The sequence below is a fragment of the Sphaeramia orbicularis genome, chromosome 12, assembly GCF_902148855.1.
Source record: "Sphaeramia orbicularis chromosome 12, fSphaOr1.1, whole genome shotgun sequence".
Lineage (NCBI taxonomy): Eukaryota > Metazoa > Chordata > Actinopteri > Kurtiformes > Apogonidae > Sphaeramia > Sphaeramia orbicularis.
In genome coordinates this window covers 68,784,456-68,802,632 of record NC_043968.1, presented here as the reverse complement: position 1 = coordinate 68,802,632, position 18,177 = coordinate 68,784,456, and the positions used below count along the sequence as shown (strand labels likewise).

Sequence of the window (18,177 nt, the reverse complement as noted above, 5' to 3'; positions counted from 1 at the left end):
GACGGTCATGATGGCTTCCAGTGTTACTGGCAAGAAAAAGGAGATCCCACTTGAGATGTTTTCTACAGGCACAGTCGAGGGGGCGCCATCATGATCTGGGGAGCTTTCTCCATCAGTTGAACAATGGAGCTTCAAGTTGTGCAGGGGTGTCAAACGACGGCTGGCCATATGGGGAAGTTGACGGAGGGCCCTGGTCAGTGTGATAATGACTGGGTTTAAAAACAGGACAAGGCTGCAGTTCACAGTGCCTGCCTGACAAAGGACTTCTTCCAGAGGAAAAATGTCACTCTTTTGGACCATCCTACATGTCCCCCCGAACCTAAATCCAATTGAAAACATTTGGATATGGATGGCAAACGAAGTTAACAAAAATGGACATCAGTTCCAGACAGTGGATGCCCTCCGTGAAGCCATCCTCACCACTTGGAGCAACATTACCACTAGTCTCCTGGAAATACTTCCATCATCATCATCATCATCATCATAATAATACACTCTAGGAAAAAAGAAATGCACCATTTTCATTGTCTTGATTTTTTTCAGAAATATGACAGTTACTGCAAAATTGCAAACTACAATGAATTTAGTACTATTCTGAGTCAAAATGAAATGATTGTTTTCCTGGTTCCGGTTGATTGACTTTGATTAGCAATAAGAACTGTATTTTTGTATTCCTCACCCATGTCTGCTCATGAGTGAAACTCAGATGAATTGGACCTCTCCTCAATTGTGCACAACCATTCCCTATAAAAAAAGACACCAAAATGGAGGAAAAACACATTTGTCCACAATGCCACAACTACTGCAACCGGAGAGAGATTGGGCCATTGGCATGCTTCAAGATGGACGGAGTAGCCAGGGTGTTTGGAGTTCACCACTCTACCGTTGTACGCCTTGCTGAGCGTTACCATACCACCAGCTCCTCCAACGACCGTCCCAGATCTGGTCGACCGCGTGTTACAACTGCTGCACAGGACCATGCCGGCTGTCACATCTCCGTGACAGGTTTCGGCCGGTGTGAGATTGTAAATGGACCCCCATAGAATATGGACCCGGGGGTCCAGATTCCGCAGCGGAATATGGACCCCCCCCTATGGAAAATGGACCCCCCTCCAAATTTAGGGAATGGTTAATTCTTTTTATTATTTTTGGAATATATATATATATATATATATTTATAATGGAAACAAAACATTTAAAAAAAACATATTTATTGAGGTATATAACAAGTATTATACAAAGTTAAAAATATACGAGTTACGAATATACGTGTTTCCAGGGTTTTTCCCTAGCTAAAGCTCGGGAAAAAAACCATGGAAACGAGTTTGACAATAAGCTATCTTTTACCCCTTCCCTGTGTAAGATTTTATTTCTCACATGACCAGTACAGTTAAAAATAACCATTATTTCATACAGTACTGCATTTAATAATTTCTACATATTAGGGGCCTAAATGCTTATTTCTAAGAAAATTATCAGAGGTGGGGGTGGGGGGTGCCCCACCACCACCACAAACAACAAAAAAAAGCTGGGCCCTGTAGTGAAGCCTTGCAGCATGAGCGTACCTCCTCGTACAGCCTGGCCTCCCATTGTGACGCCACTGTGGCGGCGACGGTCGTTTGATACATGTTCTTGTACTCTCTCTTCCCTCAGACAGATCACACAATAACAGAACACAATAACAGAACACAATAAAGAAATTTTGTTTGCAAAATGTTGTTTTGTTTCTATTTTATGTGTTTATAATTCAAAATTTAAAAAAAAAAAAAATTCATTCCCTAAATTTGGGGGGGGGGGGGTCCATTTTCCATAGGGGGGGTCCATATTCCGCTGCGGAATCAGGACCCCGGGTCCATATTCCAGGGGGTCCATAATCCATACTACACCGGTAACAAGAACTGCAGCCGAGACCACTGGGACACATCACAGGCTAGTGTCTGCTAGAACCATTCATAATCGCCTACGAGGTGATGGTATCTGGCCATATTGCCCATACGTTGGTTCAGTGCTGACTCCACATCATTGTGCTCGAGTCCAATGGTGACAAACATTGATTAATTGGGCCTGAATATCAGGGATGGATGTATGGTTGATGTGCACATGTTAGATTTCCACCAAAAAATAAATAACAAAAAAAAAATGTTTTTAAATAATCAGTGGTGCGTACAACGGTAGAATGGTGGACTCCAAACACCCTGGCTACGGCTCGTCTGCTCCGTCCAGCTTGAAGCATGCCAATGGCCCAATCTCTCTCCGGTTGCAGTAGTCATGGCATTGTGGACAAATGTGTTTTTGCTCCATTTTGGTGTCTTTCTATAGGGAATGGTTGCGCACAATTGAGGAGAGATCCAATTCATCTGAGTTTCACTCATGAGCAGACATGGGTGAGGAATACAAAAATACAGTTCTTATTGCTAATCAAAATCAATTAAACCGGAACCAGGAAAACAATCATTTCATTTTAACTCAGAATAGTACTAAACTCATTGTAGTTTGCAATGTTGCAATAACTGTCATATTTCTGGAAAAAAAAAAAAAAATTAGAAAATGAAAATGGTGTGTTTCTTTTTTCCTTGAGTGTAATTAAGCATGCTAAAACACATTTTTGAAGTGATCAACAAGAATGGTGGAGCTACTCATTGCTGAGTCCTTTTTGACACTTTTATTTCTATTTTAGGGGGGTTTCGGGTATTGTGATTTTAAACTTTTGATCAGCAGATGAACAGCCTATTTCAGTTTAATTGTTGTTTTCAAAAAATTGCTTACTCAATTTTTTTTTGTCTCACTCCCATTTCTTCTTTTAGCATTTTGAAACTCTGCTTCGAACCTTTTTAAGATCCAACAGTGCAAAACATGAATTCTTGCAATTTTTCAACTGGTCTTGAAATTTTGATCAGGAGTGCATCTCAAATAAAATATATCAGATCATCATTTCACCTTGTGAAATTTGATTTTGCAAAATGAACACTTTTCTCACTTTGTACTTTGATGTTCAAAGGCTGAAGATGTCAAGTGACGAAGTGTTTCAGTGTCATTTTGTCTCATTCTCTCTGCAAATAAGTCTTAAAATGCATAACAGTGTAGGGTCTCTGTTGTTGCTCTTCCTCAGCAAGGCCTTTGAAATGTATGCACAATGTGTGATTTGTTTTGTTGAAATATTCATGATGTCCCTGGAAAAACTGTCTTTTCATTATATATAAAATAATAAAAATAAACGATCTTCCATCAAAAAAATAAAATAAAATTCATCATGTTATATAATCTGTGCTGTAAGTGCATTGTGTTATTCAAAGGTCAGATATCAGACGGTAATAAATGTCGTACATAACTGTGTTAGAGTAAGTCAATCTAAGTTATGTGTTGGAACAGATGATTGTACAGATGTCAGCATGTTGGACTGACTTCATTTAGAACTGCATATGATCTGTGCACAATGTGAGTCACACTACCTCAATATGTAGTCAGATGAGATCAAGTCAAAATCCTACAATGACTTTACATCTGTTTATACGAACAATTTGGATGACTCCTACAGTGACTTTACATCTGGCTTGTTTGTCATCATTTTGTAGCCCAGACCCCTGTTAGAAAAGAAACACCTTAATTCAACATGTCCCAATATTTTTGTCCATATAGTGTATCACTTAAGCAACTAGAAGCACTCGGAGAGCGCAGACCTCCGCCAAGGCTGATCAGTGGCCCTCCCCGTGGGCCCCCCCGTGCCAAGGAGGTTATGTTTTTGCCAGGGTTTGTTTGTCTGTCTGTCTGTCTGTCCGTTAGTGTGCAACATAACTCAATAAGTTATGGACAGATTTTGATGAAATTTTCTGGTCTGTACCCCCCCGTGGGCCCCCCCACCCCCGATCACCACCAAAATTTAATCATTTCTTCCTTATCCCATTTCCAACAAACCCTGAAAATTTCATCAAAATCTGTCCATAACTTTTTGAGTTATGCTGCACACTAACGGACAGACAAACAGACAGACAGACCCTGGCAAAAACATAACCTCCTTGGCGGAGGTAATTATGCTGTGAGGTTTGCATTTACCATACTGTAGCAGCCTTTTCTAATTTGGACTTGTATTACGCCTCGCTTCCAGTGCCCTTGCAGAAGGCCTCACTCCTCACACACCAATGTGACAAATGTTTTCTCATTTAGCGGCAGAGTGACAGAATGTGCTCGAGTCCATGTCGACTCAATCAGCTGTTATTCTGACAGGACTCCAGATATTTTAAAAATGTGTTTCTCCACAAACATGTTTCACAGCGGAAAATTAAATGATCATTTTAAAGCCTGAAAAATATCGTCATGATCCTTGTCAGTGCTTTAAAAAAGTACGATAACCTTTGTAAATGTAATGTATTTTCAATTTTTTGGAAACAAAACAAAAGGGCTGGCCTTGAAGTGTGAGTCAGGGAGCCAGAGCAAGCCACAGCAGCACTTCCACAACATAATGAAGAAAGATGCCAGAGTTTTCAAGGACTGGAGGCAAAACGGTTTTAAAGATCACATATGAATATAACATATACTGTATGGAGACATTTATGCCATTTAATATGCAGCTGCATTAATTTCAGGGCTGAAAAACAAAAGGAACAATATGAAAAGACACTAGAGTACTCAAAGAGTCTCATGATTTAGAGAGTCTTCATTTCACAAAAGGGTTAATACGATATATGGTTAAAAGGCAACGAGGAAATGCAGCCTCAACAGCAATTATTAAGGTCCCTCAGTGCAACAGCATTTATTATACCTCAAGGCTCCGTAACATGCATATTGTATAATTTCCCAACCAATTAACGTGATTAAGACCATTTTGCAGAATATTTGTGGCTTCCTGACATTTGTCAGTATAATTACAGCTCATGAAACATCATTAATCCTGACATAGGTGAAGACACGTTCCAGGTCTGCCGCTAACACACAATGGATAAGCACCATATAAACTTGCTATAACATGTATATACAAAAAGAAGAAAAACACAACAGCACTGACTACAAGTCACATTTAAAGATGAGTTGTGGTATTTCTGATACATAAAAAAACTCTCCCAAGATTTTTTTCTTTCCTTACATATTTTTGGCATTTTAAGGCTACTTTTACTTTGGTCTTACCCTGATACCTTTGATCCAAGGTGTGTGTAGGTATGCATACTCTTTGAACACAGACCTGTAGGGATGTGTACAAATGACTTTCCCAAAGGGGATGAATAAAGTGTGCATCAACCTACTTATTTCAGCGTTGTCACCAACCCATTTAATTGTATTTTGTAAAAATAAACAAACTTAGATTTTTATGCCCACAGTACACAAGAAGTTGGGATAGAGATGAAATGAGACTTAATATTTTGTAGAATGTGTAAGGAACACTTGTCAGATTCCACAATCATCAAGTGAACTGGTAACGGGTGAGTATATCAGGCTTATGTCCAGTCAAACTAATGCAGATATTTTGGAAAAAGATTATTCACCTCTACATTTGGGTGTCTTTTCTCTACAAATAGAATTTTAGGTTACTAAAACTGAGACACCTTCCATAGTTACGATGTTAGAATACTCCAGTTTATGTGTACTAGCGTCATTGTGCCTGTGGTGCCATTGTAAGATAGCATTAGAGGCTAAAACGCCCCACTGTGGTGAAACAGCGGCATTGTATCCATGGTGCCATTGTACGATAGTATAAGAGGCTAACATCGCCCAGAATACCTCACAACATTTGAATAAGACATAAAATTGTGCCTAGTAGATAGTCAGGTAATGTTTCTATTCATTTGGTGAGTTTGGTGGCAATCGGGCCTGTGAAGGCTGAGGAAAATCCGTACAAATGCCCTCCCGTGCTACAACATCGATCGCACGGCAACGTGCATTATATAGTAGGATCCCTGTGGAAAAAGGTTAAAAATGATGGCATCACAACCCATTATGCACATGTCTCAGTGACTGTCATTAAAAAACAAACAAACAAAAAAAAAAAACAGAACAAATGTCCCTGTATCTCACTGGCATGTTCTATCAAGAATCAATAACAAGTTGAATTTGTGAGGTTGTCAGGTTCTGCCACTATGTTAAGAGTCCTGTGGTCTTGATGCAGGAGATCAATCTCCCAATAGAAGTGGGTGGTACTTTCACTGGAGGATAACTCAACTAATTAAATCAAAGTCCATGTATGACTTCCTATCAGTGCTCAATAGTAACTGTATTGATATCTAACCATTTCCACATAAAAAACCTATAAAGCTCATTATAAGTAAAGGCACATTTGTAATATTTCAAAAAATTTGTCAAAAATTCAAGAATCAAAATTTCTTAAAACTGAACTAACATTATCCCTCAGAAGCTACATATAAAATCTGAAATGAATATGACTAGTAATTTCATCGGAGAGGATGTCTGAAGAAATTGCTAGTGAATAAGACAATGAACACAGCGCCTTCACAATAGCTCATGGCCGATCAATTGGTGAAAATAAAAAAATAAAAAAAACTAAAAACACATAAAACAGATTTAAGAAATAACTAGTGACAGAAAGTAGGCTCAGACAATGTCTAGTGTTGTTTACTGTAACAAACATGCACCTGAAACATAACTTTACCCTGCTGTAGACCTGACATATTTAGAAGACAGAAGCATGTACTGATGTTACGAAGAAAAGAAAGTAGTCAGTTCCAAAACTCAAACCATTACATTCATGTTAACTTACTGGAATGTTTGTAACTTGTCAGTGCAGTGTCCAAAATTTCATACTGACGTTTTACAATAAAATTTTGATTTAAATTTGGAGTCATTATTTATAGGTTATTATGCTATTATTTTACTTGAGATCACTATTGGGCTGAATGGGGAACCTGAACTAAAACAAGTACGACACCTATGACTCTTATTAACTTCAGTATATTTTTGCATTTACTAAATTAATACTGTGGATCAAGTTACAACCTTCGGAAGGCCAGTTTTGGCCCACAGGCCGTATGTTTGCCACTGCTGTAGTGTGTCTATGGATAGATCCGTCCAGGTATTATACGGGGGTGCGTTCCGTGCTGATGCGCAGATCAGCAGGTTACTCTCGGGTTGTTTTGTTTTTTTTCCCCCATTTATTTATAATAGCCGAAATTTGTCTATGCTGTCTATGTCTATGCTTGACATCAGCACATGCATAGACATGATGACATCACCTGGATCAATGCCAAAATAAGCTACAATACATGTGAGGGGTGGGGTCTGTTGTGCCTAGCACCACTTGTTTTTTTGTTTTCACTGACAGGTTCCAGTTACACACCTCTTTACATAATCGCAGCACATGACATCTCAGTCAAATCACAGCCATCATTATTCAACAAAATCAACAACAGCCTGTGTTGCTAAACTTCTCTTTTTCCTGGGCAAACTGGATCATCCAGTCTTATTATCAGTTTATGACTCCAAAGAAACCAGAACAAGTGGGTTTTTGACAAATGACTAAAAAGAAACCTAATCAAAGGCAGATGTAATGTCACAGCTTCACACTGCTTCCCTAAATCTGAGCTCTAAACTTCGCTTTTTTTTTTTTTTTAATAAATCAGACATTTCTTTTTATCACAGTGAATCTGCATTAAATTAACTGCCACCAAAACACGCTGTGATTCATTCGCCTTAACTACTTTTTATTTCTACATGCTGCCACGTTCATTTGAGGCCACTTGGACATGGGGTATTGTTTTGGGTTAGGTTTGTTTGTTTGTTAATACCAAATTAGGTTTATATATTACCAGTGACAGAGAATAGATCTGATTACATTTTGGGAAGAGTAGGTCAAAGTTCAATTTTTTTATGAATTTTTAAATTATGTTTTTTCCCATTTATTTACAATGGCCAACATTTCACATGTTTGAAGCAGCAAAACTATTGGTTGAATTCATACCAAATTAGGTTTATGAATTGCCAGTGACCCAGAATAGATATCATTATATTTTGGGAAAAGTAGGTCCACGTTTCAATTTTTTTTTTTTTTTTAATCTTTTTTTTTTTTTTACCCATTTACTTATAATGGGCGATATTTCACATGTCTGCAGCAGCAAAACTATTGGTTCAATTTATAACAAAATGGGTTTATAGATTGCCAGTGACCCAGAATAGATGTGGTTACATTTTGGGGAAAGTAGGTCAAAGTTGAAATTTGTTATGAATTTTTTCAATCTTTTTTCTTCTCCCCTTTACTTACAATGGGTAAAATTTCAAATGTCTATAAAAACATCAATTTTGTTTCAATTGAATTCAAACTTGGCACATATATAGAGACAACTGATATGCTGACATCATCACATGCATAGACATGATGACATCAGCTGGATCCATGCCAAAATAGGATACAATACGTGCAACAGGCGGGGTTTGTTGTGCCAGGCACCACTTGTTAGCACTGTCACAGACCTTTTGGTTAACTGTGTTTGTATTCCTCAAGAGCTGAAAAAGTGTTCTGTCTGCCTAAAGATGATTGCTCTTTCCTTTCTCTCTGCGATGTGATACTGTCGCCTTTAAGCGATGTGCAAATTCATGTATTGACTGCAGAGGGAGTGTATGAACCTTCATAAATAACCCTGAAGTACAAGTATTTTTAGTCCTAATCAAACTTTCAGAGTGATTCCTGAGAGTGATTTTAAGTTTCCTGATGATGAGTGTGGGCCCTGTTACCAACACACAATGCAATTACTTGTACTCACTGTTCGGAGTCTGGGGTAGACCATCTGCAACCATGCTCTCTGATTCTACGGTGAGAAAAATAGAAAAATGAGTGCATGAAGTGCTGTCACATCTGTGCACAGCTTCCAACTTGCGCTAAAGATGCTATCTGTGGCATGAAAACAATTCTGGACAGGGAAAAAAAAGAAGAAATCAAAACAATTTCTGGCCAAAACAGGACATGCATGACTCATGTAGAGGAAGTGGAATAATTTTAGGATTGTACAGTCAGGAGAGGAAAAACAGAGCAAGGGATCCGTTATTATTTGGCTTTTTATAAAGATCTGATACATACATGAAAACTTGATCATCTTACCTCTGTGTGCCCTGACGTGAGTTTGAAAACAGTTGTAATACTTGTACTTCTTCCCACACACCCCACATACGTAGGAACCTGCAGTGAAACACAAAAGTGTGTCAAGGAAAGGGACAGAATCATCTGGAGTCCACCTATACTGCATGACAGATTTGGTTTAAAAATATAGAAATTTATATATGCTACTCTTCTTTAACACAAAATACTTACCTTTCAGTCCTGTAGCAACACACAATATGTTATTATAAAAGTGTATTTATCTAAATAAATCTTAACATTTCCTGAGGTTTTACAGAAATCATTCTTTGTTGTTTTGCTGCCTAAAAAGGGAAGAAGTGCTACAAATCTGATTAACAGTCAATAAAAAAAGAAACGCACTGAGCCAAGATTGGTATTTTTGCATTTTTAAGTGGCCAGTAGTGCTACATACGCCAGATCCTTTTAAATGCCTTTTATAATTGCACTTCCAGCTGCCAAAAATGCTACAATAATAAAGTAGAACCTAAAAAAAAAATTAAGCAACAGTCCTTATTACATGCAGTTTCCATTTTGGTGACAGGAGGATCTAAGAACACTGACATGTTTTAAAAACTGGTAAAGTAAAAATAATAAGCATTTCCTTCAATGATATGGACCATGGCGGTCTGCCATAGTATAATTTCGTGCACTAGTCTTAAAATGGACTGAAAATATTGTGGTGAGCAGGGTCTCACTTAACCATGTTGCTAATAAATGTAAATAAATTTTGGGACAAAGTTGGAGCCGCCTGTTACCGTTCCAATGGATTAGATGACAAAACTCCAATGTGTGTCTGTATTTAAAAACGTACTACTGACCCTGACCCAACAGCCTCTCCTCTATTGTAGCTGCAGCTGTCATGGTTTCAATGAGATGAGAATAAACCTTACTGTCATTTGCTGTTTATTTGTTAAATATCGTTGGTCAGTATCTAACATTTAGACTGTGAACTGAGTGGCTTGTCAGCAGCATCGAGCAAACCCAGTATTATTGATGAAGTTTGTCTTTGTAAAACGTTAAGCGTAATTTCCATTAAAACTAGTGGTGCCAGGCACAACAAACTCTGCCACTTGCACATATTATAGCCTATTTTGGCATGGATCCAGCTGATATAATCATGTCTATGTGTGTGGTGATGTCAGCATACCAACTGTCTCTATATATGTGCCAAGTTTGAATTCAATTGAAACAAATTAGATGTTTCATACACATTTGAAATTTTGCCCATTATAAGTAAATGGGAGAAGAAAAAAGATTGAAAAAATTCATAACAAATTTGAACTTTGACCTACTTTCCCCAAAATGTAACCACAGCTATTCTGGGTCACTGGTATTTTATAAACCCATTTTGTTATAAATTGAACCAATAGTTTTGCTGCTACAGACATATGAAGTATCGCCCATTAGAAGTAAATGGGGATCTTTGTTTTTTTTGTTTTTTTTTTTAATTCATAAACAATTTGAACTTTGATCTACTCTTCCCAAAATGTGACCCAATCTATTCTGGCTCACTGGCAAATTATAAACCCAATTTGGTATGAATTCAACCAATAGTTTTGCTGCTACAGTGTTAAACAAACAAACAGAACCAAAAACAATACCCCTTGCCTCCCCTTCAGGGGGCGGGGTTAAAATCTGACATCAGACAATCAACAAGTAAGTTATGAAGCCAAAGAGATAGAAACAGATCCAATTTTACTCTGAGTCTGCCCTGATTCTCTGTGATAACTATGTCCATTTTCTCACAGGATGAAAAATAACTTTGGAACTGATAAGTTCATAAAGTAAAAACTCGACATTGACAAAACAGAATCTATTCAAAGTTTTTTTTTATCACAGTAACATTAGTTATTACATGCAACAGTAGTTTTGCACTCATTTATATACATTTCTTTTACTTCATATTACCATACTGATAATATTTGTAACTAGCACATATTGTCCAAATTGCTGTTCCAATTGTGTTTTAATAAAGTGTTTATATGTTGTTGTTTGTTTTTTTTGTTTTGATAATTTCTTTTGTGCTACATTTTATTATACTTGCACAGAGCAACTGTAACACACACAATGTCCCTGAGTGAGTGAGTGAGTGAGTGTGTGAGTGTGTGTGTGTGTGTGTATGTGTGTATATATATATATATATATATATATATATATATATATATATATATATATATATATATATATATATATATATATATATATATATATATATATATATATATATATTAGGGCTGCTCGATTATAGAAAAAAAAAAAATCACGATTATTTTAGCAATAATTGAAATCACGATTATTAAAAACGATTATTTGTTAACCTTAAAGTTGTTTATTTTTTTCTTGCAAAACAATGTAAAATATACTCCTTAAACATAAATAAAGCTTTTAACCACTAAAACAAAGTATGTTCACTTTTGTACGAAACAAAAAAATCTTTGAATGCAAATAAGTGTACTGTAAATTCAAGTCTGTTTCCTTTTGTAAACAAATAGTGCACTGTAATTAAACTGCTATACACTTGCCATAGAACTGTAGCAATTAAAAAAAAAAAACCTCTCGTAAAGTGCAAATTATAAATTCAAGTATGTTCAATGTAGTATGAAACAGTAAATTCAGTGGCGTGCCATGAGGTTTCAGTTGAGGCCTTCTGTATACATCAGCCATCTAGAATACGTACATTGGGGTTATACGGGTTAGGGTTAGGTTAATACGGGAGTTGCAGCATAAAGAGATTCGGAGACTGAAGATTGCATTGTGGACGAAGTTGTAGACGGAGTTGTTTTTATGTGTTTTAGTTTTTCATAAGATTATGATAAAGGTGGCGGTGGTTAAACTTCAGATGGTTAAAAAGGTTTGTTGTGTTACCGGTCGGTGCGGACACAACTACGAAACACTTTTTGCACGTGATGTTTTTTTTGCACTTCGTCTTCTTCATCAAACCCAAAGTGATTCCATACAACTGAATTTAACTTGCCTTTTTTGTTTACCAAGCACTTCTGCTGTGATTCTCCTGCCGTTTTTCCAGACCGCTAGGTACAACTTTCCTCTTGGGGTGGACCTGCCAGCTAGCTGGCAGCAGTAGTTTAGAGGGGGGCGGGGCAGAGCAGCTCATGGTAGCTTGCGTGCGCATTAATTAAAACGACTCAAAATTAATAATCGTTTTTTCTCGATTACATAATTTTTGTAATCGTTGGTGTAATAATCGAAATCGTAATTGAATTTCGATTAATTGCACAGCCCTAATATATATATATATATATATATATATATATATATATATATATATATATATATATATCAATCACAGTATTTGGATTCTGTAACTGAAACACAGCAGCTGTCTGATACTGTGCCTGTGCAAAATGATGAGGACCTCAACAGTCAAATGTAATTATTTAATAATTTAACATTTAATTTGTAATGTCACACAAACTAGAAGCACTCTGAGAGCGCAGACCTCCGCCAAGGCTGATCAGTGGCCCCCCCCGTGGGCCCCCCCACGCCAAGGAGGTTATGTTTTTGCCAGGGTTTGTTTGTCTGTCTGTCCGTTAGTGTGCATCATAACTCAAAAAGTTATGGACAGATTTTGATGAAATTTTCTGGTCTGCGCCCCCCCCGTGGGCCCCCCCACCCCCGATCACCACCAAAATTTAATCATTTCTTCCTTATCCCATTTCCAACAAACCCTGAAAATTTCATCAAAATCTGTCCATAACTTTTTGAGTTATGTTGCACACTAACGGACAGACAAACAGACAGACAGACAAACAAACCCTGGCAAAAACATAACCTCCTTGGCGGAGGTAATAATTGGTATAAAATGTAGTTTGTCATCTTTTCATGGTCATCAGATATGACCCCTTTGGATGTTCAGAGGCTCCATAGTGAACATGGAAACACTGTCATCTTGTACAACATTGATTCACCAGTAAAACCCTTGGAGTTTGGTAAATGACAGTGGATGGAGACATTTGTTGTTTGTTTGGTGACATTTATGTTCAGTTAATGATATATTTTACTGAAAAAGTCAGTTTCTTCAGTTTTCTCCATGTTTTGATAGTAACCATCAATTTTAATCTGAGCTTTTATGAACATTTATATGATCAGTACATTAAATATTAGAAAATACCTGATTTTCACTGGAAAAATGCAAAATACAGAGGGTTATTTTATAATAAATGATGTTAAATCACTCAAAAGCCATTTGGGAACTGCCACAAAAGTAGCACTGGGTCTTTATGGGTTAAATAAGGGAACTAGAAAAGCACTCAGAGAGTGCAGACCTCTGCCAAGGCAGATTAGCCACCCCCCCCCTGCCCCCCAATCACCACCAAAATTGAATCATTTGTTCCTTGCGCCAGTATCAACATTTCATCAAAATCTGTCCATAACTTTTTGAGTTATCTTGCTAACAGACAGACAAACAAACCCAGATTAAAACATAACCTCCACCGTCCTTGGCGGAGGTAATAATAAGTGTTGATGAAACAACCTGCCCAACATAGATACAGTAGGACTCTGTGGGAAACACTGAATAAGATATAATGGTGTCTGTTATGTACACACATTAGAATCGTATCATCAGGTTGCATCACATGACTCATGGGCTTTTACTTTGAAATGACAGATATTAGATGTAGAGATGAGGTGATACCTGGATGAAATATTAAATGGACAGAAAGATAAATGGAAGTAACGCTGATGTGTCCTGTAATTACCAGTAAAATGCTAACAGGGTTTGGTAAAGAATATGCATCATCACTGGTGGTTTTAATTTTTTAGCCCATTTGTTACCTCTCCATAAAAGTTTTTCCATTTGGCTCTTTTCTGCATCGGATTAGTTTACATAAATGTTTTTTTCTTGTCACTTCTTAAGTAACAAGTTAACAAGTATACCAATAAAATTGAGAGGAAAAGAGAGCAATCAATTTAAAGTAAGAAAAATGCTGTTTTCAGTCATTTCATTTTTAAAAAGTATACGAAAGTTTGATTAACAAATCAGTTTTAAATTATTAAATGACTGCCACGATGTATGTGAGCACCTCCCACACAACCAAGTTTACAATGTAAATAATATTTAATTCTATATTTATATGAACACCAAATATCTTATTTTTCTCTTCACATTTCATCTTTAACTATTTTTTTCTACCTGTCATTATCTCTGCACTTGCTTGTTGTATGTTGCTGCAAACTGAAATGTCCCTACAGTGGAATAAATAGTCATATCTCATTTTATCTCATCTTAAACCATCACCTCTGTGCTGTTGTACAGAGCTGAAATGATTAATCGACTCAAATCAGTTAAAAAATTATTTATCTTTAATTTCACTGCTGCTAAGTTTTTTTCACCTATTGTTTAATTGAATCAAAGAAAATAATCGATAGATTAATTAATTACAATAATCAATAGCTGCAGCTCTACCATTATGCTCATTCATGAATTTAAGACCACTACAAAGGACTGATCCCCCAGAAATTGCTAAAAAAGAACAAAATGTTTTTCAGATAATCCTGTAAATAAGAACAGATGTGATTTGGTTTGGTTCCAGAATTGGAAACACTTCCAAATGTAACAGGTAGCCAGTGTGCACAGTTACCGGGACACTGACCGTCTGTTGATTCTTCTTAAATGTCATATTTCCATTCTGTGCTGCGCTTTGTGCTGGTTGTCAGGAAAGCGGAGTATGTTAATAATCAAGAGACTCTGGCCACGACTCTCTCGTGATTGCAATCAGGAAATGCATGTAGACTACATGTATATTCACACACCTATGCATGAGTCAGTGCTCTTCGTTGGAGGAGGAGTACCAAGGGCAAACATACCCTCAGCCTGAGATCTACGGGATCCACCTCCACCTGTCCCTCCTTCAGTTCCCCCGATGACCACGCAGATCTCAGCAGGGTTGGGGTCACTGACTTTCCCATTGCTCGTCTCCGATATGCCAGGCTCTTTCTTCACTGTGACGGGTGATGGACTGGTCGCCTTAGCTGTACTGGTTGAAGTTGGGGTGGGGCCATCTGTGGCAGCGCTTCCACCATCCGCCTTCTCCTTCCCAGGTTTGGGTGCCTCTTGTGCACTCATGACTCCGCCTCCTCTGGGCCCGTGCTTCTGGAAGACAAGAATATTTTACTTTACTTGACTGAGGTATTCTGGTCCAAGAATTTACAACTAAGGAATGCACCAATATGTCTCCTGATTTTACCATTTTTCCTTTTCCCTGTGATGTATGTAACTGTATATGTACGACCGCATTAAGCTGCTCACACTGACAGTACATATGATGATGATGTCTGAAATGTCCATGTCTGTGTTATTTTTTGTATACTGCACTATGATTCACTCTTAAACCATATTTGGAAACTGTAAAAGAATTGCCCACTGTGGGATAAATAAAGTTCAATAAATTCAAGTCTATCTATCCATCCATCCAACAATTTTTGCAACATCAGCTATGTTACACTGGTTCGCAAGATGTCATGTCACCGATGGGAGTGATACGTACTTAAGAAAGACTGAAACCCTATAACACAGCTCAGTTAACCTATTTTATCTGTGCAATGAAGATTTTTGTTTCCCTGAAACACAACGGGGGATATATAACAAAATAAACATAAACCAACACTGGCTCCAAGTGCACAAAAACAACTACTGTACTGTACAGTTGTAATAGTGTGGTTTTGTAACACCGGTTATGTGGGGGGGAAAAAAAAAAAAAAAAAAGACACACCAACTTGTTTTGTTAGTCATAAAGAACAGAGTGGCTTAACCTTGCACAGATGACCTTTGATGACATAAATTCCACAGTTCTACGCACCCCAAATGCTCCAATTTCAAAAATATCCAAATTACACAACTTGCCACTTCAGCACAAGCCTATAAAAGGCCTTGTCAAGTGAATGTGCTCAAAATGCAACCAAGCAAAACAGAGTTATGCCAGGATGACTGATATTATGGAAAGAGGGAAAATTGGCCCGTCTAATAATAGCACACCAATACAGCAACAACAAGCCTTTTCATAGCCCAAATACACCTTTCTCTTTGCAAATGACACACAGCGAACTCTAAGCCTCAGCAAAGAGGCCTGGGATTTGGATAATGTTGTTACAAAACATTTATGGGTTTAAATATGACTACCTTCATCCACAGTAAAATCAGACAGCACCACAGTCATTTGTGTGATATATGGGAGGTTGTGCAAGTCATAATATTTGCTGATTTCCTAATATCTCCAAAGAAACTTCTTGAGGCAAGTTGGCCAAAAAATTTGAAGGAATGTTGCCAATATAGCCCCGCATTTTAGCTAAAATGATGCTAAACTGTTAAACAGTTAACAGTTTAAGCTAACAGTTTAGGCTGTTAAACTGACAAAAAAAAACCTTACTTTCTGATTCGCTCACAGTAGATTGGTTCTAGATGTCATTTAGCCCATACAAGGATGTTCTATAGGAAATTAAACCAAAGCACACAGGTCTGTGTTTGAAGCAACACAGATGACAGTTTATGATTTGCCCCTAGTTTTGTCTCTCATGCAAAATACACCGCACGTCTTTCCAACTGACACGAGCCTAGGTTAGTTCAGGGCCACTGCTAGTGGCTAGTTCATTCTTTTATCAGTCCTTCTAACAACTGGTTTGCTTTTCCAGTGGCCAAGAGCCACCACAGAGCTACATCATTCATTGTAGGTGATGGAAAGAGAAAAGTGAGTAAACATAGGCTAAACCTGTAAGCTCAAATTTTCTAAATACTGCTGTTATTGGGTCACCAAATGTAGTTAAAGCTTTGTTTCAGACAATAATGTTAGTGTCTAAATTTCAAATCTGTAGTTGGTTTAATAATTTAGAGCCTGCCTGAAAAGTTGTCCTGATGTTATCAGCAATGTGTGATCCTTTAGCTTTTGGCTAATGGGACGGCTGGCACACCTGTCAATGTTAAAGACATGTTTGATCAGAGCTGGTTTTACTGCAACGAGACCAGCTTCATCTCAGCAAATGCTCTTGAAATATGCTGCTGGGTCTGCTCAGAACATGGTGCTTCTCTTCTGTAAACTGTCCTGTGAAAATTATAACTTGGGGTTGTAATGTTTTTTTGTTTGTGGATCACTGAGGTGTTTCTAAAACTCAGTCTCTACACAAGAATCAACGCAAACAACAGCAGGCACAGAAATAAAACAACACCTATAAGGAATGCAATGGCATTAGTTCTATTTGGACAAAGGAAACTGTCAAATCCACATATAAAAGCTTTTAGAGCTGAAACAAATAAATTAACTCAAATCAATTTTTTAAAAAAATTATAAATTCCAATTTTCCTGAATCAAAGCTTCATTTCCGTAATTTTGCTGCCATTAAACATTGGTTCTGCTCTTGTGTTTCACAAGGACACTTGTTGTGACGCACATGATGCTAGGATCAACACAAATAACATGGAGCGTAGCTCAGAACAGATGAGGACAAAAAGGCAGAAAATGTCTATATGTTCACTTTTCTACACTGAGCATATAGACACTTGTTTATAGGTACAAATCTTTATATAGAAACTTTTTTACTATTATTTTTATTTCTATATAGACTTTTTTTTTTAAAATGTCCTTACTTTTTGTGGTTGTTGTTTCAGCTGGTTTTAGAATAAAGAACAAGTTGTTTGTGACTTTCAGACATGCCTGATTCCCCCATTTGTTTAATCGAAATAAAAACTGATTACAAAAATAAGGACTTGCACCATTAATCGGCCATGCTCAGAAATTGCCCAATTTTCACGTGATTGGCTATGACCTGCGACCAGCCGGTCAGTCTGAAACTGACTGAGTACGTGCACACCATACGACCGTACAAAGTGAAAGTGATACTTAAGACGCTTTAATAATTCCTCTAAGTCTCCCGCTGTTGTGCTCCTCATTTTCCTTTACCCTACCTTCAGAAACTTTCTTTTGAGGGGGCAGGATGTTTGTTTAAGGGGGCACTGCCCACTCTTGTCTGCTCCCTAGAACCAGGCAAGGCCAGACCTACGGTATTTATCATATTTGTTCAATAACTTTACCCTCTGTACGATGTATGATCAATAATTCCAAAAATCCCGTAGTGTAAGAAAATATGACCCCTTCATTACACGACTAAATTAATTA

The 18,177-nt window shown here is 37.4% G+C and overlaps 1 protein-coding gene across 1 annotated transcript in view; it reads right to left on the bottom strand.

Moving 5' to 3' along the window:
• Positions 1 to 18,177, bottom strand: part of znf618 (zinc finger protein 618) — a 98,881-nt gene that overhangs the window by 64,616 nt on the left and 16,088 nt on the right. The window contains 3 exon segments of the mRNA XM_030150054.1: positions 8,700 to 8,744; positions 9,035 to 9,112; positions 14,879 to 15,164. Coding sequence (XP_030005914.1) covers positions 8,700 to 8,744; positions 9,035 to 9,112; positions 14,879 to 15,137 — 382 coding nt within the window. The 5' untranslated portion in view covers positions 15,138 to 15,164.